The 22900-nt window shown below is 47.0% G+C and overlaps 1 protein-coding gene across 1 annotated transcript; it reads right to left on the bottom strand.

The window, feature by feature from the left end:
- Positions 1–336: 336 nt before the first annotated feature.
- On the bottom strand, positions 337–21535 carry LOC119466654 (chorion peroxidase). The gene is made up of 13 exons (XM_049657315.1): positions 21378–21535; positions 19578–19804; positions 18652–18846; positions 16089–16211; positions 15376–15477; positions 13904–14014; positions 11219–11354; positions 9095–9304; positions 8570–8704; positions 4215–4439; positions 3130–3299; positions 1262–1367; positions 337–566 (listed from the first exon to the last, which is right to left on the bottom strand). The coding sequence occupies exons 1-13, from the start codon at positions 21527–21529 to the stop codon at positions 485–487; spliced, it is 1974 nt and encodes a 657-aa protein (XP_049513272.1). The 5' UTR covers positions 21530–21535; the 3' UTR covers positions 337–484.
- Between the last annotated feature and the right edge of the window lie 1365 nt (positions 21536–22900).

Below are 22900 nucleotides of genomic sequence, written 5' to 3'. Positions count from 1 at the left end.
GTATTCCAATAGCATGTGTCCCACGGTTGTCCTGGCATCGCACATCCTACATTTATCCGTCGAATAAAGATCTGGGTAACTGAGACTAAAAATCACTGGATTTGGGTACGCGTGTGTTTGCAGTTGTATAATTGCTTGGAAATTTAGGCGAATAAAGGCAATCAGATAAAGCGTAATAATACAAGGACGTCTGATAGCACAAACGCGAAGATTTAAAGAAATACGTACTACCCATCATTAGCATGGTATCTGAGCGATCGCAACGCCAGATATCCCCCTAGTAATTTTAGTAGCAAGCTCTGCGGGTCCAACCCACAAGTGCTCGGGTCCATGGTGTCGCAACACACCAAACGCCTGCATACCGCAGACGCCCCTGCGGGGATTTCTTTAATTGTTTGAAAGGGCACAACTGCTGTGGAGTAGAAAAGAGGAAAACATGGGTTTCTGATTTATTTTCTTTTTCTTTTGTCAATGTTAACATAGCTTACTGGTCGACTTCGGTGTTGTATTCGGCCCACTGGTTCACATCGATGTCTGGTAAGTCGGAGCAGTGAACCATGCTGTTCCTAGGGTGTTGAAAAAACACGGAGTACACGTTAGACATTCTTGAAAAGCAAGGAAGTGGCTATAGAAACAAAGTGTCCGTTGCAATGTATCACACCTTCCCCTCACCCACAACTTACTATCAATACAATAAACTGGTAAAGTTTAATCTTGCAGTTTTTTTTCTTCTTCAGAACCGTAAATGTTCTAATTCCATCTAGCACCTTAGGCAAAATCGTCCAGTAAACACAAGCCCGACTAGATTGTTTTGTAATAAACTTTCTTATTGCAAAAAGTACACACTAATCATCGAAGGCTGCCGTTACTGCACTGACAATTTGGTATAACCTACCATCACACTAAAAACCTGTTTTCATTACCCAGTTCAAAAAAGAACTACCATCTTTTGTTTTCAGCATCTAGTACTCCGCATTTCACCATGCATTCGATGATCTGCTTTATATTTGATTTTCTTCGTTGGTGCTATGTTTCTTCTGTTGCTATTTCGTGTGATAATTATTAAAAATGTGCTCCTTTTTTATTTTTTCTGTTGAACGGCTGTCTTATTTCACTTATTTTCGGTATAGCTACCTAACAGGAGGTCCCCATACAGCCCTGTGCCATGGGACCTCCTTCTGTAACGTTAAGAATGTGTTTTTTATGTATGCACAAAATAAATAAATGAACTTGAAACCTGAAAACTATATGGCAAACATACTGTGTGTCGGGAAGAATGAAGGCATGGCGCTGAATGGTGTCCGTCCCTTCGGTGTTCTCGCAGACGATTTTGGCCAGCGTTGTCTCCCGAATCGTGCGTAACTGACCTGCCAGGAAAAGGGGGAACGATATTTCGACTTTGCTGGAATAGACTGTTCGCTTTGATACAAACTGCGCGACAAAACAGCACACGAGATAGGAAGGGGAAAGTTTGTATCACAGAATCCGTACCAACACGCTATGCATTGACCTACACAATTACAGAATGCCCCAGAAGATTCACTTAAAAAACAGCAAATTCACTGCATCATTGCGAGAAGAGATATTGCCTGATAAACAGCGCGCAACAAACGACCGCCGAGAGATTCCTTTCTTGTTTTCTTTTGTTTTCAAACAATATTTTTACCGCGATTTTACTAAGCTTCTATCTTGTATGTTTAAATTACGCACTATACAAGCTGCATATGCAACAGAGATATGATGCTCAGAAGTTTCACCAATATGCTGCAGTTATATGTTGAATTGTTGCAATGTTGCAAACTGATGTGTTGTTTTTGTTATTGCGTGCATTTGTGTGTGTGTGCGTGAGTGTGTGCTACTGCGAGAGAAGGACATGAAGATTTGATTGCACGAAGTCATACAATAAACGTTTATAAGTAACTCTATAGAAAAAATGCAGCAGATCCAACGAATTGTAATCTATAAACAACAAAGCTTTCTGTGAGGGCATGCACAAGCGGGTGAGGGCAAGCACAAGCGCGCGCACACACAAATTATATCAAACCTTTTGTCAAGCGGAGTTTTTGACTGCCAGCGAGCACGACGGACGCCTTGAACGCATAATGGACACAGAGGCAACTTCTGCATAGGTACGTAGCACAGTTTGAATCCATTCTATCCGCAAGATGCGTTTACTTTCGCATTACTGTGCAGCCGCGGAAGTGCGAACGCGAGCTTTCTGGTTCTTATTCTTTCCTTCCCCCAGCGGCCGGCGCCGCCACTGTTGCAGATGCGCAGAGGCGAGTGCCATCTGGTGGGGCTGCAAGGAACCCAGCGGCGCGCGTGCTCCCCTGTGATTGGTTGGCCAATCACAGATGAGCAAGGGAACGACCAGGCCACAGCCCCCACGGTCACGAAACCCGGAGAGGCTCGCAGAGAAAAGCTTCGCTTTTTAATAGTATGCACCGGAAGGAATGTAATCGATCTCGTTCAATGTGGAACGTAGCAGCAGCAGTTTTGCGCCTGGAGCTTACATTTCAAGAAAATGCCATTAATAGAGCGCTGTATCAGAGCGAAGCCGCATACTGGAAGGCATCATAAACCGCAACAGCGGTGCTTGTGGAGAAATCTTACCACGCGGTGCCCAACCATAATGCACTAAAAACTTTCGTTTGTTTGCGGGCCGCCCCTCCAAGAAAGAGAGAACTCGATGCCGCAGCCGACACGTTCATGCCAGCAGATAAGCAGAACATAATCTCATTGTAAATTAAGGATTCTGCGCGCTTTAGTTGAACACACCGTCACAAGTTGTTGCAATTGGAGCTGATGTTCATAACTCTCTTATGCTAATTGCTCTATCGTTGTCAGATGATAATCACAAGGAACGCATCTTCAATGTACCTTCGAGCGGCGTTTCGGGGCGTCGGTGCATCAATGTTAGATTGTGCGATTGCGGTGCTGTTTGAACCTTGAGGAAGCGTAAGCTCCGCGGTCCATGTTTCGTCCGCGATAACAGCATTGCCAGAGCGGAATTGACGCGCTAATGCGGGCAACGTCACGCCGAAAATAAGTTGAAAGTACTCTCCATTGGGTACGTCTTGCTTAGAGGTGATAAGTGTAGGCCGCGTTTAAACTGTACAAAACGTGTACCAGAGGTGAACGATCCGGCTTGTCCACCGTGCTCGTAGTAGAACCGGTCGCCCCACTTGAGCCTGCTCAGAGAATCCACGACGATGCACGCCATGGTCGGTCCCATGCTGGCATCCTGCAATGGGTGTTCGCTAACGGCAGCCGAGAACAGGTCCACGTCTCGAACGTCCCTGCGGGAGCAGACACCGCCGGCTGCGAACCAATGCACATGCATTCGACAGACCTGCTAGCAGCAGACGGAAGTGCGTGCTCGCCTTGGCATCTGCATAACTCTCACTTGGCCGTATCTGTACTTTGGAAGTACAGACTCGAGGACTGTCACCTCAGGCAAACCTGTCTGCGTTTTCTCGATAAATTCTCATCTCTCTCTCTCTCTCTCTCCACGTGCTCTCTCTCTATGCCATTCTCTGTGAATCAGCCAGTGCTGACGTCACATGAGAGGTACCATAGTCCGTAATAGGTTGCGCCACTTCGATTTTACACTTTTTGTAATTTTCTTGCATACAAAGCTCCGTTTCTCACTATGAATTACGAATTTGTTGTTGCAGAAGCCTAATCTTTCAATCTAACTCCACTTCATATTTTCCTTTATTATCACTAACTTGCGACACTGACTCACTGTAGAGTAGTAAAGAATTTTGTGAAAACTCTGTTACATTTATTTGCGGCAGAAAGGCTGGCTGCTATAGTGATGACTGAAATTTGAGCGTCGGGGCATCATCTGGCGTCACAGGTTTTGATTTATTTGTCGTATTTGAGCCGTTTCAACGCAGAAAATTTTCTCAAAATTTCCTAAGTTGAGTCTTTGGTTCCTTTAGAATTCAAGCTAGTCCTATTTTATCTATAAACAATCAATTCGGGCAAGCTGTCAAAAATTTGTGACGTCACAATAAAATGGTGCGTGAACCATATGTCGGCGGCGCCAGCCCGTCTCGTTCCCGCGTTTTTTTCTGGCTTGCCAAGCCTCCTCTCCTGGTAGGAGTAGCTCTCTTGCTATTGGAGAAACGTAGTCTACTAATACATCTTGACCAAATGTTACTCTGTTACTGCACCTTTAAGGCTACTACGAATTCATTGCCTCTCACTCGTAAATTTTCGCGAATAGTCTGGCTACGTGCTCGGGCATGAGTCCTTTGAGGTGAAGGTCGTCGAAGGTGGTGAGCTCCAGGCCGTGACAGAGTCGCACGTAGTCGGCGTAAGGCCTGACGCCATTGTCGCGCCCGCGCTGGATGTCGGTGGCAAACAAGTCGACGCCAAACAGATCGGCCGGCCTAGACAACGCCCTCCTGGTCAGCTCGCGGTCGCCGTGTCTGCGTAACCAGGCGAGAACCAGCAGCTAAGGCCGATGGCCTACCTGGAAAATTGCTATCTAAATATACGGAGGGAAGTCATTTCGCTCCGTCTTCAATTCCATTTCTGCCAAAAATCGCTAAAAATAAAAAAAGAGGCACCTAGATTTGCAATCTAGGTGCTACGAAAACACACTTCAATACTGCGTGCTTCATCATTCGTGATTTCCAAAGCGGACACAATTCGTATATTGGGCTGTTATGTTTAAGTAAAGTGTTAAAAACTCGCTCTGCGTTGAGTCGTTAGTCCACCAAGAATGCAAAGTAAACTTTGTTCATCCATAAACTATTAGCTAGACATAAGAGTAATGGTGTCCAAATCTTTTGATGTCACGGTGCTAGTACAGGAACCACAACCCGGTCTTCCTCTTTTTGCGTCTTTTCGAGCTTATCAAGATTCGCTGACTGAAATACTAAAATTTCTGTCATTCGAGGAATGTAATTTACAAATCCAACTTAACATTCCTCTTTTGCGTCCCTTCAGTTAAGCGACGTCGATTTTCACTTTGGACGCATTTAATAAAATTAATTTAGATGAAATCGGAAATGTTGGCAGCTAGTGTGTCGCCAGCTTCTCCAAAAGCAATTAATTGCTCCATGAAAAAAAATTACAACATCAGGTGATAGAAAAAAATGTGGTTGATCCCTCTTATATAGGAATCGGTATAGAACACGAAAGTGAAACGTGTCTTTACAGAAGTAGTGTAATGTTTATTGCACATTGATATATAATGTCTATTGGTGTTTTGTGGCTAAAGCGCCCTTAGGCGCTGATGCACCCACGCTGACGCCTGGTGGCACGTCTCCTCCATCACGACTACCAACGTCGATGACCATGAGCAACCGTCGTGCATATGGAAGCTGTACTACGCTGCACACGCTAGCACAACGCGAAAGACGAAGCACGTAACTGACACACTAATACAACGCGCAAGACAAAGCACGTAACTGAATCGTCACCGAGTCAAATCAGCGCGTACAGCGCGTCGTAATTGCAGCCTCCGCGATCAACTTCAGAAACATTTTCAGAGCTAATTGCGGAGGCCACGCTCCGCTGTGCTGAGTACGGTGAACGCCACCTAGGTTGCGAGAACGCGTTGGTAGTGCTTCTTGATGCCAGCGTCCCTTCGAATGCTGGCATCGAGGCGTCGTAGTGCTGAGACCACCGAAGCGTTCACTGTCGGTGCGCGTTAGTGTCATAATGCAGTACTTCTCTTTTCTGCTCGTAGGCGGCGGCACCGCCCCGAGCAAGAGCGCGGGTACACGGAGGAGTGTTAGATATATAAGGCGCGTCTGTGTAGCTCTCTGCAAATGCGTTTGTGGCGCAATGGGTTAAACGCTCGGCGATCTATCGTCGCGGACCGAGAGGTCGTGGGTTCGATTTCCAAATTTTGCATGTTTGTGGAACTTTTTCTTCTGGTTTCTTTCTTTGTATTATGTTCGTGTACATTGTAAGCTGACGTATTTCCGTGACGGAAATACGTCAGTGAAGTCTTGGTGGACCCCGGCATAAAACACTTTCGTGTTAAAAAAAATGTCACAGTTTCGCCCTAAGGGCGGAGCAATGAATGCGATAGCAACACAGCAATGTCATACGAAGTAAGGTGAGCGGCTTTGGTAGCAATATGAATTGTAATAAACATGAGCTGATTAAGTAAGGAGGTGTGCTGCGGCGTAAGTAGACCGACATGACGAGACACTCGATGACCACGAGAAGGCGCGTGTGAAACGGTGGTGTTGATGAGAAGCGCTTCCCGTGGGCAGCGCGTGCGAAGGGACACATCTGTAGCGCTGCACTGGCGATCCGGGCAGCATTGCATGTGTAGCGTGCGTTGGAAAATGTGGCCCGACTATTACTAACTGAATGAACAAGCGTGGTGTGAGCGCGCACAAACAAACATGAATAGATCACACTGAATGACTGCAGACAACGACCGTCAAAACTCTGGCAGCAAGCGGATACGCCGCAGCGGCGAACGTACGTGCGGTCTATCGCTTCACGGAACTGAGCGCATAAAGGTCAAGCCGTGTGGAGAAAGAGACGGTGCAGAGCGGCGACGATCGCGTTGTTGGCAGCGTAGAAGTGCGCACCCCACGCTCCCTCCGGCGCTGGCTTACCGCTTCCTTGCTTGCGCGAGGAGCCGTCCGGCCCGGCGGAAGCGTGCGGCCGCAGCGCGGCCCCTCCACCTGCCAACCCTCCCGTCCGGCGGGAGCGCGCGGCCGCCATAAAGCGCCGCGCCTCCCCCTCCCTACCCTCTCTACCGAGCGTTGTGCGCGACTGGGAGACTGCGCGCTTCCTTCCCGCTTCCCGCCCTTGCGTGCGCGAGCCGCGATTGCCGGCTCACCGCCGCATGCTTTCACTCGCACATACAGCTTACGGCGCGCGGCGACAATTTTATCGCCCGTGGACTTCATACGGAACCCCACGGCGACGACAACGGCGACGACGACGGCAGAAATGCGCCTGGAGTGTCCATTTAATTACTATTGCAATAAAATAGTCGCAGTTTCGCCCGACAGGCGAAGCACCGATTGCGATAGCAAATCATTATACATCTATACGAAGTAATAGTGATAGTAGTTTTATCGGCTGTGTACACTTGTAAACATTCGCTTGCTAACTAAATTACAAGCATGGTTTCACGTGCATAGGCAAACATGAACCCGCCTCACTCGATGACCGCGGACACGCTGTCAAAACGCTGACGCGAATAGCGGCAGCAGCAGCGAGCGAATTGACCTACATACTGCCTCTTGCTTCAACGCGAAGCAGCGAGAACACAGAGCACATGAAGTCACCAGCCCTCCGGAGGCGCGCCTAGACTCTGTACCAATCGCAGATCGCTTTCAAGATAGCGACCGCGTGACCGCGTCATACGCAGCCGCCGCCAGAGTAGAACAGCCCCAGTACCTTGCGCGTGATGGAACACGGCACGCTTCCTCCCCGACTTCCTTCCTTGCTTGCACGAGTTCGAGCCGCTATTCTCCGATCACCCTCGCACGCTTTCACTCGCCCCGACAGCCTACGGCACGCGGTCATGATGTTATCGCGCTTGAACTTTATAAGAAACATCACGGCGATGTCGACGGCGGGAATGCGCCTGGAGTGTCCGTATAATTGCTATCGCAATAAAGCGTTCCGGCGATAAAGCACTTTTCGCAAACAGTCAATATAAAAATACAGTAAGGTCTTGATGAGGGCTAGTTGGTTCATATTTATAACTGAGGTTTGAACAGCACGAATAAAACAAGGACGCATCACATTCGAACAGAAGGCGACAAATGTGCAAGTTTTCCCTCTCTCACTTTGTCGGAGAAAGAAATATCTTTTTTTTTTTGCATGAAAGATTATGATGCTGCTGATTTTGCTGATGTTTATGTGACTGGTGTACGCATGTCTATATGCTGGTAAAAGTATAAATGGCTGAACAATTTCAAATAAACATTCAGTTGGCAGTCAGTGCTTGTATGTGGTATTTGTTTCTTCGTGTCCTTGTTTTATTCGCGCTGTTCAAACCTCAGTTCTAAAAGATACAGCAACAAAATAGAACTTTCTGCAGATTCTTCGACTAGATGCATGTAAACCAGTCAAGTAAATCTAACCAACAGAAGGTAAAATAAACACACACACTAGAAATGCCACGTTGCCACGTGTTAGCACATAAATACAACAGCACTTTCATTAAAGAAGGCCCATCCCGGCTTTTCAAATAGATCTCTCTAATGACACATTACAAAATGCTGTAGTCAAGGCGATTCATTGCTGACCTCAAAGTACATATTTCTTGCTCAAACTTGGCACAGCTTGTGCGAACGTGTTCAACATTCTCTCATGAAAGGCCGCACGCGCAGCTATAGGCTTAGCTGAACGACATATACCACATAAATAGCTAGATATATACGCCACTTCCAACCCGAGACGATCTGCCAGAGAGTCATATGTCGTGATGAGCACCAGCAGAAATCGGAGACCGCAGACGGAAGTCAACTTTATGCAAAAGGCTGTTCATAGAATCGGACATCATAGAATTGAACGCTTCGTACATGCCGCTTCGGTTCTTCTATAGCAACACGCGCGTGGGCTACGTCACCTGCTGAAGGCGTTCATTGGTTGTCGCATTAGCCCCCTGGCGAGGTTGTCCCAGAGAGATTTCTCAACGGGGAATGGAGCGAAGAAGCGCCCCGCCAACTTCTCGTGGCCTGCGTCTGTCCAGTTTGGGTGCAGTCTGGTAAGCAAACAGAAGAATGAGTGGCCGTGAGTGGCACTGGCTGACGCTCCCACGTACGGCTTGTCTATAAGGAATACCTCTACGAAAACATTATGCAGATCCAACGCACATCTTAGAATCTATGTGAAGTGGTTAATTAAGTGTTACAACACTGAGCAGCACACAGAGGTTTGGTGAAGAGTACAATACAACACGGTAACATACACAAGGCACCACAACAACCTTTCTTTCAGCAAGTTCTTGAAATCAAACATGCTTAATAAAAGACACGCTCAAATTAGATATGCTATTGTAACAAAGATCCATAAAACTCGATCATATAGGCCAATGGGTACAGGACAAATGGGGTAAACGGGTTTGACCAATAGAGGAACACAGCAGCCTCACAACTCAAATCGTCTGTTGACAGTCATGTGGGCGAATCGCAGCGCGGCGGCGGCGAACTCGTTGAGCAGTGTCGCGTCCACGCTGGGATCGTAGCGGGTGTAGCCTTGGCGCCTCGGGCGGAGCCGATACTTGTCGGCCAATCCTTCGCCCAGAACGGTCTGCGCCCACCCCCCGAATACGAGGTGCTGCAGGCGGGCCTGCACAATCCTCCTGCGAGTGGAAGGCGTTTAAGCAACAACGAGACGAGATAGAGAACTCGTCCGGGGTTACAGAGTGCAAGTGTCACGTGAACATGCCGGGAGCAGGAATTTAAAAAAAAAAAGGGGGGGGGGGGGGGGGGGGTTATTCAGTAAAAATGGGGACGCATTCCGCCAAAGCCCGTCGCTGCATGCGTGCGATTTTGTCCGTGCACTGATGAATCGACAAAATGTTGGCTTCTTATGATATATATATATATATATATATCCTGGTAATTTATTTCAAGTGGATGCGTCTTGCAAGCTCACCGGCTACAATTCGTAAATTGCAATATGTGTCGTCAAGTACTTAATGAAGCAGTTCAGTAGTCAATTTTTGTTGAATATGTGTTTCGATTTCTCGTGCTACTAATGTCCGCCTCTTCGAATAACCCAGCTGAACGAAACAAACTATGCTACCTGCCACAGGCGATGTTGAAAAATTCCGTAAAGCTTAAGTTTGAACACCTGGTATATATACAGGGTGTTTCAGCGAACACTTTCAAAAATTCTGAAAGGTTGCCTGTGGTAGATAGCACAATTCTAGTTCATGAGCTGGTCTACTCGACGAGGCGGACAAGAAATTGTCACGTGAACATGCCGGGAGCAGAAAGTAAAAAAAAAAAAAAGTGTGTGTGGGGGGGGGGGGGGGTTATTCAGTAAAAATGGGGACGCATTCCGCCAAAGCCCGTCGCTGCATGCTTGCACAAGAAATTGAAGTGCATAATCGAATAATTAAGAAAAATTCACTAATTAAGTTTTTAACTAATTACCTGATGGCCCATATTGCAATTTACAAATTGTAGCCATGGAGTTCGCAAGGCGAATCCACTTGGAACGAATTCTCGGGCGGACACCAGTTTCGAGATAATAATTCCCGCACTTTGCGGAGAAATGCATTGGCGTTCCAGTTAGTTTCTTAACAAAACGTCGCTTTATGCATTGAAGCACAAAATTAACTTGAACGCCAATGCATTTCTCCGTGAAGTTCGGGAATTAATATTTCGAAACTGGTGTCATCCTGCGAATTATTTCCAAGTGGATCCGCCTTGCGAATTCCACGGCTGTAATTTGTAAATTGCAAGATGGGCCCTCAGGTAATTAGTTAGAAACTTAGTGAATTTTTGGTAATTAGTCGATCATCAATTTCAATTTTTTGGGCAAGTAATGTCCGCCTCTTCGAGTAGACCAGCTTATTAACCAGAATCGGGCTATCTACCACAGGCAACCTTAAATAAATTTTGAAAGTGTTCGCTGAAACACCCTGTATATATATATATATATATATATATATATATATATATATATATATATGCGTGCGTGCGTGCGTGCGTGCGTGTGTGTGTGTGTGTGTGTGTGTGTGTGTGTGTGTGTGTGTGTGTGTGTGTGTGTGTGTGTGTGTGTGTGTGTGTGTGTGTGTGTGTGTGTGTGTGTGTGTGTGTGTGTGTGTGTGTGTGTGTGTGTGTGTGTGTGTGTGTGTGTGTGTGTGTGTGTGTGTGTGTGTGTGTGTGTGTGTGTGATCTTCATGGTGTTCACAACACCGCGCAAATATGCTTAGGGAAAAGCGCGTGTGCGCTGTGTACGCCATCCACATATACTCGCATGTACGCATACAGTTGATTTTGATCATGCCGCTGCTATCAGATTATTAGAATTTGTATGACAAATTCAATACAGCGCGATCTGTGGACGAGCATTGCGACATACGGAGCCGCGATCGGAGAGCATCGCGCAGCGCCGAGCAGCCCCCTGCCGGCACAGCAAAACAAGCCAGAAAGACCACAAGAGCAAAGTGTCCGGTTGGGGCAATGAATGCTTCGTATTAAAGACCCGCGGATGAAGTTTTACGGTTTTGAGGGGCCATCGACAAGTGAAAAGTGCGGCTTGCCTCGTGACCTGGAAGAGCCGTTCGTCGTTCCAGTGGGGATTGACGGCGTGCAGCTTCCGGGCGATCCTGTTGTGATCGCGCATCCAGATTGTGTGCATGGTCACCTGGCCGACATTCTGGTTCGTTCTGACGTCACCTGCGTGACATGCCAATGGAAGCCGGCTAATCCGAAGCGGTTGCGCACTCAGGTTATAGGTCTTGCGATGAAAGCAGTAAGTATAGCATGGAAAGAGCCAATGTAAACGTAAAGAAGTTCACGCAGAAACTCCTCTATAGGAATTGTCCAAGTATGCGTAAGCATTGTGCCACTTGCTCATCTCCACGCAGCCCGGTGTCCTTATCAATGTTATGAAACTTGATCCGACCACTATAAACGACACCGCTGCGGTGACACGCACTGCTGCGGACGGCGGCGCAAGTTAATTGATGACACAAGTAAACTATACTGCAGGGAGGAGTGCCAGGTGCGCTGATGACATTTCGATCATTATAAGCCGTTATCGCTCTTCCGCGCCTTATCCATCCGCGTCGAACCATGATCAACCGTACTCCGGCGGCGGCTGGGTGTGGCGCGGCCGCGCGGGCCCTATCTTGAAAGCAATCTGCGGTGGGGGCAGAGTGCGCCGAATGTTGATAGCTTATGTGCGCTGTGTTCTCGCCGCTTAGTTCGCGTTGAAGCAAGAGGCAGTACGAAGGTCAACTCGCTCTCTGCTGTGAGCCCTATCTTGAAATCGATCATCTTTTGTGACGGACGGACGGGTTTCCTCTTGGGTACGCATAGAAATGCTTACGCATTTAAAACAACACGGTGCCTACTTAACAGCCCCTGTACACTGAGTAGCATACGTACAAGATCTGTGCGCAGTACTTGTAACACAATATTGATTTATTGATTGACTGATTGATCGATTGAGTGACCAGTGTGCAATAAGTAATACAACAGGATTAGCACGCGATGTAGCCTGCGTACATTCTCATCAGCCATTATTTATGCGATATGCTTCATAATTATGTGCGTCACTCGACGGCGACTAAACTTTCACAGTTACTCTTACCGTCAGCTGATGTATCGCTTCTTGACGAGATGCATCAATAAATATAACACATGCGTGATTCTGACTGTCACGTGACGCACGTACAAACACTTTTGTAGAAGGGTATAACCGGTATAACATATACACGTACCCGTCGGGGTAGCTCAGTCAGCTAAGGCACACGGTGTGCTGCTGAGCACGAGATCGCGGGATCGAATCCCGGCCGCGGCGGCGGCATTTCGATGGAGGCGAAATGCAAAAACGCCCGTGTGCTTGCGTTGTAGTGCACGTTAAAGAACCCCAGGTGGTCAAAATTAATCCGCAGCCCTCCACTACGGCGTGCCTCATAATCAGAACTGGTTTTGGCACGTAAAACCGCAGAATGAAGAAGTAACATATACACGTGTTCCATGCATGCCACTGGGCGGAACTCTTGGATGCAGTGCAGCCATTACCAAGCACATTGTAAAAGACGGCAAACTGTTGGCAGGATCGAGATCTGCAACCTTTCACACCCAGTCGAACGCTGTCGCAATGACGAATTATACAATTTTTGGCTGCCGAACGAGAAGCAACTGCAAGTGTATATAAGAAGCCACCAAGCAAAGGATTTTACTGTTTGCTGAAGGCGATAACACAACAGTGCGACCGCACAAAAGTCGATTATTTTTCTGGCGTATTACGTGCCAGAACCGCGATCTGATTATGAGGCACGCCGTAGAGGGGGACTCCAGATTAAAGTGAACCACCTGGAAGGAAGGAAAGAGTGGAGAAGGAAAGGCAGGGAGGTTAACCAGTTCAGCACAACCGGTTTGCTACCCTACACATGGGAGCGGGATGAGGGGGAATGAAAGATGGGGAGGAGAGAGAGAGAGCACACAGCACAGCACCCATCACCTGGAGTTTCTTAACGTGCGCCCAATGCAGGGTATAGTCACAAACGTGTTGCCTACATCTACACACCATGCACGTGCCCCCCCCCCCCCCCTTTTCCTGAAATTTATGTGTACCAAGATACCTGGCATAAAACGACAAGCGACAATAGCCGCCTGCCTCCCCACCCCCTTCACTGGTTAAATGCGTACCCCCCCCCCCCCCCCCCTCCGAAAATAATTCCTGGCTACGCCACCGCGGCTAGGGCTATGACTCTGTCGGTATTGTCTTGTGAGTTGTAACACAGAGATTCCCTAGCGAGACTTCACAATACCAGCACCGAGGTCACAGGATGTGATCACGCCGTCGCGGGAGGGCGAGCACGCTTCTGCACGGGGTCCTTTTTGCACTAGCGCCTACGTAACCTTTCAAAAGTGCCCTGTATTTCCCCCCCTTTGACACCCTATAGTGTCATCTGGCATGTGCTTCGGATGTGTCCAGCATTTGCTAAAGCATGTACTGCCCTCCTGGAGTTCGTTAGATAACCTCGGGCTCCCCGAAATGCGCATTCCCCCCATCCTCTCATCCTTGTATCTGGCGAACTGCTCACCCTGGCTCCTGTGGACAGCTTTAAATCATGCCTGACCTGTAGTCCTGCTCCGTGGACGCATATAGGCGAGCTACGCACTGGCATTGATCGCTAGTAATGAGCAAACCCGTTGAGGAACGCTGTAATTCCGTCGATGGGCAAAACTGGTAGTAGGGACACATCTCGTACCGGCGTGGAAGCACATGCCATTGTCCCCGTGCTGACTGCAGTTGTCCATTGCTGGCTCCATGCTCGCAGGCAGAAGAGTGTCGCCGTTCACTGACTGCGACCTCAGGAGACCTGCGTTGAAAAGTGATTGCAGCTTTATTGATTGCGTCTTAAAATTGGATTATCTGTATCTTCTATAGTTCACACTGACATAGTGAATACTTTACTGACAGCTCTAACGATTGACTGACCTAGGCCGGTATTTTGTAGCGATGCCTTTAAAGTAATAATGCCTTTTCGCGCTTATCGCGCTTTGTCAGTGGTCAGAGCGACGGTCCGCTCGCGTTATCAACGTTGATATCTTGAGCGGACCGTCGCTCTGACCACTGACAAAGCGCGATAAGCTCGAAAAGGCATTATTACTTTAAGGGCATCGCTACAAAATACCGGCCCTAGTGAATCCACTATGATCGATCGACCAATTGGTGACTGACCAATATGATGCCGCATTGATTGACCGACCGACCGAGCGACCGACCGAATAAATACCTGATTCATCGATCTACCGATCCGCTGATCAAATGAATGTCCAATTAATTGATTATTGACTATTTTGGTGTCCTAGTTGGTTGGATGTCAGGTAGATTTAAATCAGCTGATCGATTACGCATCCGGTGAGTCTCAGTACGTCTGTAAAGCGACAGGCTTCCCACCTTCGTCCCATCTCTAGCTCCGTTGTCACAGCCACATTAAGTGCACTCGTAAAATCGAGGCCCTGTGCTTACAAATCAGCTCATAAGCTATAGAGCAGTTTGCAACGACACTTTTCTTGTGAACGAAAGGCATTGTAAACTAGGCGCGAACGTGTCTTAATTTCCTTTCTTCCGCTGCCTATAAACGCGGTGTTTTCTATTTATTTATTAAATTCTGGGGTACTAAGCGCCAAACACAAGGTATGATTATGAGGCACACTGTAGTGGGGGACTCCGGAATAATTTTAGCCACCTGGGGTGGCTAAAATTGGGGTGGCTAAACGTGCGCCGATTGTACGGTACACGGGCGTTCTTACATTTCGCCCCTGTTGGCGAAATCTAAGATCCGAAATGTAAGATCCGAAATGTCGCGATCCCGCGACCTCGATCTTATCAGCGCAACGCACGTACACTACACCACCACGGTGGGTACTGTGCTTGTTACGTAAACAAGTTAAGATATAGCCTTCTGCAATGACCATTCCTGATTTATAAGGAATAGGAGCACAACAAAATCGTGGGAACCGGAAGCAAAAAGAAGTTTATCTGCCACCACTGCATGTAGTTTCAATATTTATTCTTGTGAGTTGCCTCCACCGCGTAAGAAATCCATGTTGCAGAACCTATACATTGCAAGCTTCCTAACACTGACTTAGCGAACCTCTCATCTGCAATAATAACAATACTGGTGACAATTGTTATCCCCCAGTTACTGTAATGATGTCAGAAAAATATACGCACCATCTTCGTGCGCCCGGAGCACGCGGACCGCGTCTTCGTTCACGCCGTAGATTTGCGATCCATCGATGTAAGACGTCCTGGAGTTGTGCTGCTCCCTGTAGCCTGCGTGCAATGCGATCCAGAGAGAGACATCCCACACATGAGCTACGAGAGCATTGTTTTGTGATCGTGAGTTTGACAGTTGCGTCGTTCAAAATTTCACGCGCAGTAAACAAAAAATAAAAAAGAAAAAGAAAAGAAGAAAAATGTGGGGGTCGGTGGTTAGTTGTGGTAGAGAGGGTACAGTTAGTAGTACTGCACGCTGTTGGTTCTTTCAAGCAGTACAGGTGACAAAAAAAAAAAAAAGCGGATAACAAGAGGAATACTAGTGCACACGAGAAATGGCTTCTCACACAGAGAACTGAAACTATTGCCGGCGCCACAATGGCTCCTTAATTACAGACTGCACAGGAGAAGGCAACCATGCCACCGTATGGCACGGTGTCATGTCATATGTCATGGCATGATACCGTGATTGGCACGAAGACGATTAGTACGTGATATGTGATTATATCTACATGCAGTTATTTTTGTGTGCGTGTGTGTGACATATCGTATTCAGTTGCAGCTAACATTTCGTTTTCATACCTTTTTTATTTCTCATTCTTCAAGCGCCCGCACTTCGGCCGATGCAATGGCACGTTTGTGCCAAACCGATGGGCGTATACACTTACCGGAACGGCACCACGTGCACCACAGGGAACGCTGGAAGGGCATCTGGGTGTGGTTGAATTGCCCGTAGAAAGGGTCGTCGGCGGGAATCTCGATGGGCAGTACATCCGTCGTCGTGTCCAGTCCTTGAAGAGTACATGTGGAGCGCACGTTTACAAAATTATTAAATTGGAGGTTCAGGTACCAAACCCACGATCTGATTATGAGGCACGCCGTAGTGTGAAACTCCGCAACAATTTTGACCACCTCTCTTTTTTTGTTTTAATCGTGCACCTAAATCTAAGTACACGAGCGTCTTTACATTTCGCCCCTCTAAATGAGGTAACCACGGCAGGTGTCGGACCCACGACCTCGAGTTCAGCAGCGCAACGCCTTAGCCACTAAGCTACCCGGGGCGGGCAGCGTACGTAAGGACTTCACTGTTAACATGCAGTTTGCGCACAGCCATAGCAACACTTCCAACTCTTTGATTAAATAAAGGCACCTGTTCGTTTCACAACACAAAGTAGACGAAGTTTTATGTGTGCTACCCACAACGATCATCATCGTCAAATTATTTGAGGTCCGCTAGAAAAATGCAAAAACACTGGTGTACTGTGCCTTGGGTGCATCGGAAAAATTAATCCGACGCCCTCCACCACGGCGTGCCTTAAAGCCCACCATGTACGTTCGGGACGGACGCTAAACAGAAGCACTTAATCAGTTTAAACTAGTAAACTATTCTTTCATATCTTTTTAAGCGATAGCCTGTCCTCCCTGTCTTTCCCTCCCTTCCCGCCGTTTTGCGGCCAACTTGGGACACTGGATGTAGCTATGTGTTACTAGGCGCCGACTGAAAATACCAGAGAACGGGCCCATATAATCCTTGCATGGTGACGCAAATGTGCCCATTTCAGTCCTTCGTAACAAAAAATTAACTTCCTGCATAAAACCTGAACTTATAATGTCGGTTCACAGGCATCTCTAAAGCACACCGAGCTGTTAATGGAATGGTGTATATTAATATTTCATGTATTTTCTTTTACGTTATTTCTTTAGTTTTATTTTTTCATATAGCAACTCAGTATGTGCCATAGGCTGAATGGGCATGCGCCACTACCATTATTACATAAAACACATTAAACCAAGTCAAACCAAGCCAAACCAAGCCAAGCCAAACCAGTCTTTGTATAGCATCCCATCGGCGTCACCAATAGGCGGAGCTTCGCTTCACCTTGATTCCAACATGTGATGTTCGTTTTATCAGTAAGAGCTATCAACAGCGCCGTATCACAAGGAAATCACATGGAAGAAAGAATTCATGGACATTCAATAAAAACTAATGTGAAAAACATAAGTACAGCCTCCCGCATATTTAGCTATATCGCGCGAGAACACTATGACATGGTCGTACGTCGTCCTGAAGGGAACATCGCATTAAGCCCGTTGCACATGGTGCGATGTTGCAGTGCGTTTTTCGCAGCTACGATTTCCGCAGATGCGAAATTCGCAATTCCGTTTCACATGGATCTACGGCAGCTGCGTTTTTCGCATACTCGTTAAGCATTTTGACTGGCGATAACATATGAGCGAGCCGCCTCCTATTGGTCGTCTGTTTCCACCGCTACAGTGGCCACCAACGCATCTGCGTTTTTCGCAGAGAAGTTCAGCACGCCGCACATCGAAAAAACGCACGCACGAAGGGTCCGGCAGCCTATTTTCCGCAGCTGCGAATTCGCACGTGCGAATTCGCAGACAAAATCGCACCATGTGAAACGGGCTTAAGACGACTCTTGCACAGGAGAGTGCTTAGTGCACTTCAGAGTACTTCTGCGAGTCTCGCTGACTGTCGCCACTTAAAGGCGCTAAAATGACGCGTGATGGAAGCACGCGCGATATAGCTATAAATGCGGGAGGTTGTACATTGTATATATGCAACAGGCATATATATATATATATATATATATATATATATATATATATATATATTATGTGTGCGTGTATATTGTGTGTGTGTGTGTGTGCGCGCGCGGCGTGTGCTGTCAATCGCCCACCAAAGACATCAATCCAACGTTGCTACTACATAATTAAAAAATACATTTCTTAAGTTGTTGATTACGAAGAGGAAATTGTTTGTTTTTGCACTTCACGTAGAAAACTTCAGCGCAGGTACATCAGTGTGACCACATGGATTTCAAATTATTTTCCTGTGTTTAAGCCTGACGTTGTGCCGCAGTAAATGTTCTCGAAACTAGACGAGTTCACCTGTTGGCTCTTTTAGAACACAACGCGTAGTCCATCTATACCGATATAAATTTATCGGTCCCTAGCAGATGCTGACCTCCAAATCTATTACGTCGTGGCTGACTGCTGCGGGAACTTCACGGTAGGCGTCACCACCCATCTGTCGTTATTGCGCCTTTTGGAGCGTAGCAATGTGCCTCTAACGGGTATACGAGTGACTTTATTTGACAAAGTATAGATGCGCAACTTTTAAATATAACTGAACATAATTATATCTTTAGTGTCCCTTTAAACCCCACAACTTAAAGCGTCCTCTAGTACAGAATTCTTTACGAAGGGCACCTTGATTCAACTCGAGGCGGCTGAGCGGCCTGGTGGGTGTCAGGGAGACGTCGTGGGCGAAGAACTGGCCGAACGCCATCAGCATGTGCGACCGCCGCCGGTCGGGTGTCTCTTTCTCCGTGTGAATCGTAGTCGAGACAATCCTGGGCGAAGGCAGCGCAGCGCCGCTGCGAGCCGTGCGAATGTGACCCGCTCCTGCGCCATGAGACGAATGCCAACAAATGCGGTTACCTCAATGTTCCCCTAATGAACTTAGTCTATGACAGAGTGGCCGGACGGAAGAACAGGACTTCTGCTATATCGGAACTACTGCAGGAAGCGTCTGAATTGCGCATTAAACCTGTTAATATAGTCAAACTTCGTTATGACGAAACTGGATATAACGAAGTAAGCGAAACTCCCCTTGAAATATCCCCATAGAAATTGATATTGCAGAGCATGCGATAATGGATATAACGAAGTATTGTATATAACGAAGTAATTTTGACTACCCTATTCAACTTCGCAAGTTTTACTGTACTTGCCGTCTCAAAAGTAACTGTGCAGTATCAAAAACGAGAAAAATATAACTATTGTTAATGACGTGGTAGTTTCACGGTGATATGATATCGCAATTTTTGATCCCACTGCTCTGTTGTCAATTAAGTCGATTGATATTAATTACCTCTTTTTTTCCTTTTCAGGAGGGACCAGGACTAAATGCCGTAGTGGCTTGACTAATGGACTGACTTCCTTTTACGTGGCGACACACGGCATTACAGAAAACAAAACAAAATTAAAGCATAGCTAGAATTACGTTGTACATGGCAATTAAAAAAAACGCAGGTAAAATACAAGTTACAGATTTATTCCGAGTAATCGTAATCACCAACGTGATCATCGTCGTCGTAATAATTAACAATGCCAATGCATGTGTTCCCCCATACCGTCTCTGTAAGCCGGCTCAAGCAGCCTCCTGAGGCAGGCGTAGCTCTCTCCCCAATCAGGGTGCGCGATGTTGTTACAGCTGCCGTCGAACTCCGAGTACGGCTTCTTCGGGTCGCACTTCTTTCTCTCTGAAGGTGCGCAGCGGGTCGCCACGTCCGTCGTTTCTCGGAAGCTCACGTTCGCGCGAGACAGTGGCTCTGTGGTGACCTTGCCATCAGAAGCGGTGCTGCGACACGAAGCGAGCATGAACTGATGAGAAGATCTTGTACTAAGTCTTCGCTATCTATTCTCTCTCTTATCAACACTCCCTGTCCTTTATCCTATTCCCCCGCTCCCTCTGATGGCCCGTCGTCCCGAGGTGTCAGTCGTAATGATAAACAATTACAGTGCGGCTAAAATGACTCTTTCTCTCCCTTCCTCCTTTTCATTATTACTATAATAAAACAACAAATTACTACTACTACTACTACTACTACTACTACTACTACTACTACTACTACTACTACTACTACTACCACCACAACCACCACCACCACTATTACTACTACTACTACTACTACTACTACTACTACTACTACTACTACTACTACTACTACTTGCTTGCTTGCTTGCTTGATCCTCATCCGTGGCGCTTACCCACTACGGGGGATTGGCCAAGAAGCCGGCGGTTAAAGGTTAAACGGAAGGGGGAGATGGAGAAAAAAAAAAAAAAACTAGAGACATAACAGAAATGTAATGTATTTACGGCCGAGATTTAATGTACAAAATTATTCCAATGCTATTCTTTTTCGCTCGTTGTCATAGTGGTTACTTGGATTGGCCGGTCGTGAACGGCGCGTGATAAGAAAGAAATCGAATGGGGCGAAATGAATAGCTTATGCGTCATCTCACCTTAGCACTTCGCCGTAAAATTTCTCGCTTATCACTTTTCCATAAGCTTTATCACCATCCATCACTTCATGATTTCTTTCAGTCACCACCAGTTATCTTTCCACGTCGTGACCATCCATACAAAGTCAAACGCATTAACTGCCAGTCATCCCATTATGCATATTCATTCTTACCGCGCACAATAACTGAGTGGAACTAGGCCTTCCCATGACAGACATTGGTCCATCAAGAGAATCCTGACTTGACAAGTGTGTCAGCCATTTCAAGATTTAGGAATATACGCTCACGACTGGCCTGGAACCCATACCATCTTTAAGTTAGGAGGGGTTAACAATTTAAATGTATTGGGACTTTTACAGTGTTTTCGGTGTAGATGAAGTGAGCGATGTTTTGCTTTTCATTGCAGTTGCCTACTATGTTCTCTACTACTATATGTACTACTATTGCTTCTTCTTTTCTGCTAATTGTGACTTATTTTGTATATTACCTATGTTTCACTCTATGACAAACATATTACAGAAATTTTGTTATATTGTTTTACGTTTTTAGATCTATGATGTATAATAATCTATGACCAATGCCTGTGCGCCTGTTATCCCCCCCCCCCCCCCATAGTGGTTACCCTCATAATGAGGGCCTTTGGGGCGTATTTTGAAGAAATAAATAAATGGGGCGAAATAAATAATATACCCCCCCCCCCCCCCAAACTACTGCCACCGACCGAGCACTATAAGGGCACAGTGTTCTCACCATGTGACGCATTTTGTTTGTTTTAATACACAAGACACAAGGTAACCAGAGATTGCGTGATTAGACTTCTTCTTTTATTTGTACCTATACTGATACCAAGCATGAGAAAAAACTTGTAAACAATGGGTGTGTAATCATACGTGACCATGTGTGCATACCCATCACGAGGAGGGTTTTGACCGGCTTGTTTCTCGTAGGCGTCCGGCCTGTCTTCCCCATTTTCGTCACGAGGGCCCTGTCGCTGCTTCCAACCACTGAAGTATGGACAGCCCATTCGTAATATCTCTTTTCCACCAAGCTCTGCGTTCATGTGAGAAAAAAAAAGGTGGTTATGTAACATGAATTTCTTAAGATATGGCGCAGATATGAACCCATATTTATAAAAGGAACATAGTCTGAAGACCATCCAGATAATACTGCAGTTATGAAATCCTATACTGCGATAACAGCCGGCTCTCACAACGGACGCCGTCATCTTCTCAAGAACTATGCTTTTCTGCGACAGGGGCGTCGCCACGACTTTTCCTCTAAGGGGGCAGCCACGATCAGCGAGGTCCTTCAGGGGGAGTGCCCCAGAAGGACCTAGCTATAAATTAGCAAGCTTTCTGGTGCTCCAATGGAGAGACGAGAGCGCAGGTAGTCCCTTCCTCCTCCCTCCTCCTCGTGCCATCCCTGTTCTGCGATGCGCACAAATTTGTCTTACTCCGCTACAGTATTTGTCTGCTGTGACCTCCGAGATACATACGCAGACATCACCACTGTCTAAACGACGCCTGGCGTGAACGTGGCCAAGACACTCATGACGTTTCCTTAGGCGCGTTCACTACAGGCGTCATATCGATCAACCCGAGCATGGGCTTCAAGGTGCATTTTTGAATACGGAGGTTGGAGTCTGCGTTGCGCACAAAACTGCACAAACTGTCAATACACCCGCCAGAAACGCGTTAAGCGGGCTTTCCCATGCGAAACTGGCCAAAATATGACAACAGGCCAACTGTTAAAATGAGGCAGTGTTTTTTTCTCCCGGCAGCAGGGAGAATTTATGAAATGAATTTCTCCCGGCCCTCACCTCCTATTGGCTCAGAAGGTTAGGTTCGGTTAGGTTAGGTTAGTTTGGTAAGGTTAGGTTAGGGCACACCTGCAGACAGATTTTTTTTCCCGGCAGTTTGTCACGTGACTTTCAAGTGCCAATAGGAGGTGAGTGCCGGGACAAACTCGTTTGAGAAATTCTCCCGGCTGCCGGGAGAATAGACGCTGCCTTAAAATGACGATTACTAGGCAGCTGGGGTCCACTGCTTTTGATTTTATGCGTCGAGTATGGTGGGGAAGAAACGCAAGAAAGCAAGGACAATGCTCTAGCCGCACATTAATCAGCATTTAGGCAGCGCGTGGGCCGCCATAAGTTGGGCAAAGTGCATTGCAGGAAAGCCAGCTTGGCACTTTTCTAAACGGTCCGTTCATGTGAATGTGGCGCGATAGCGCGGCGGTTGGCGCGTCGAGCTCGCCACTGCACATAGCCGGAGGGATGTAGCTTCACGTCTTCTGAGCAAAGTTCTGTTTCATTGCGATAGCAATTATATGGACACTTCAACCGGATTTCTGCCGTCGGCGTCGCCGTCGCCGTGAGGTTCCGTATAGATAAAATCTTCGCCGCGCGCCGTATGCCCGAGAGGAAGCGTGC

The sequence above is a fragment of the Dermacentor silvarum genome, chromosome 10 (assembly GCF_013339745.2).
Source record: "Dermacentor silvarum isolate Dsil-2018 chromosome 10, BIME_Dsil_1.4, whole genome shotgun sequence".
Classification (NCBI taxonomy): domain Eukaryota; kingdom Metazoa; phylum Arthropoda; class Arachnida; order Ixodida; family Ixodidae; genus Dermacentor; species Dermacentor silvarum.
The sequence above is the reverse complement of the archived record's forward strand: the minus strand, read 5'-3'. Positions and strand labels throughout refer to the sequence as shown.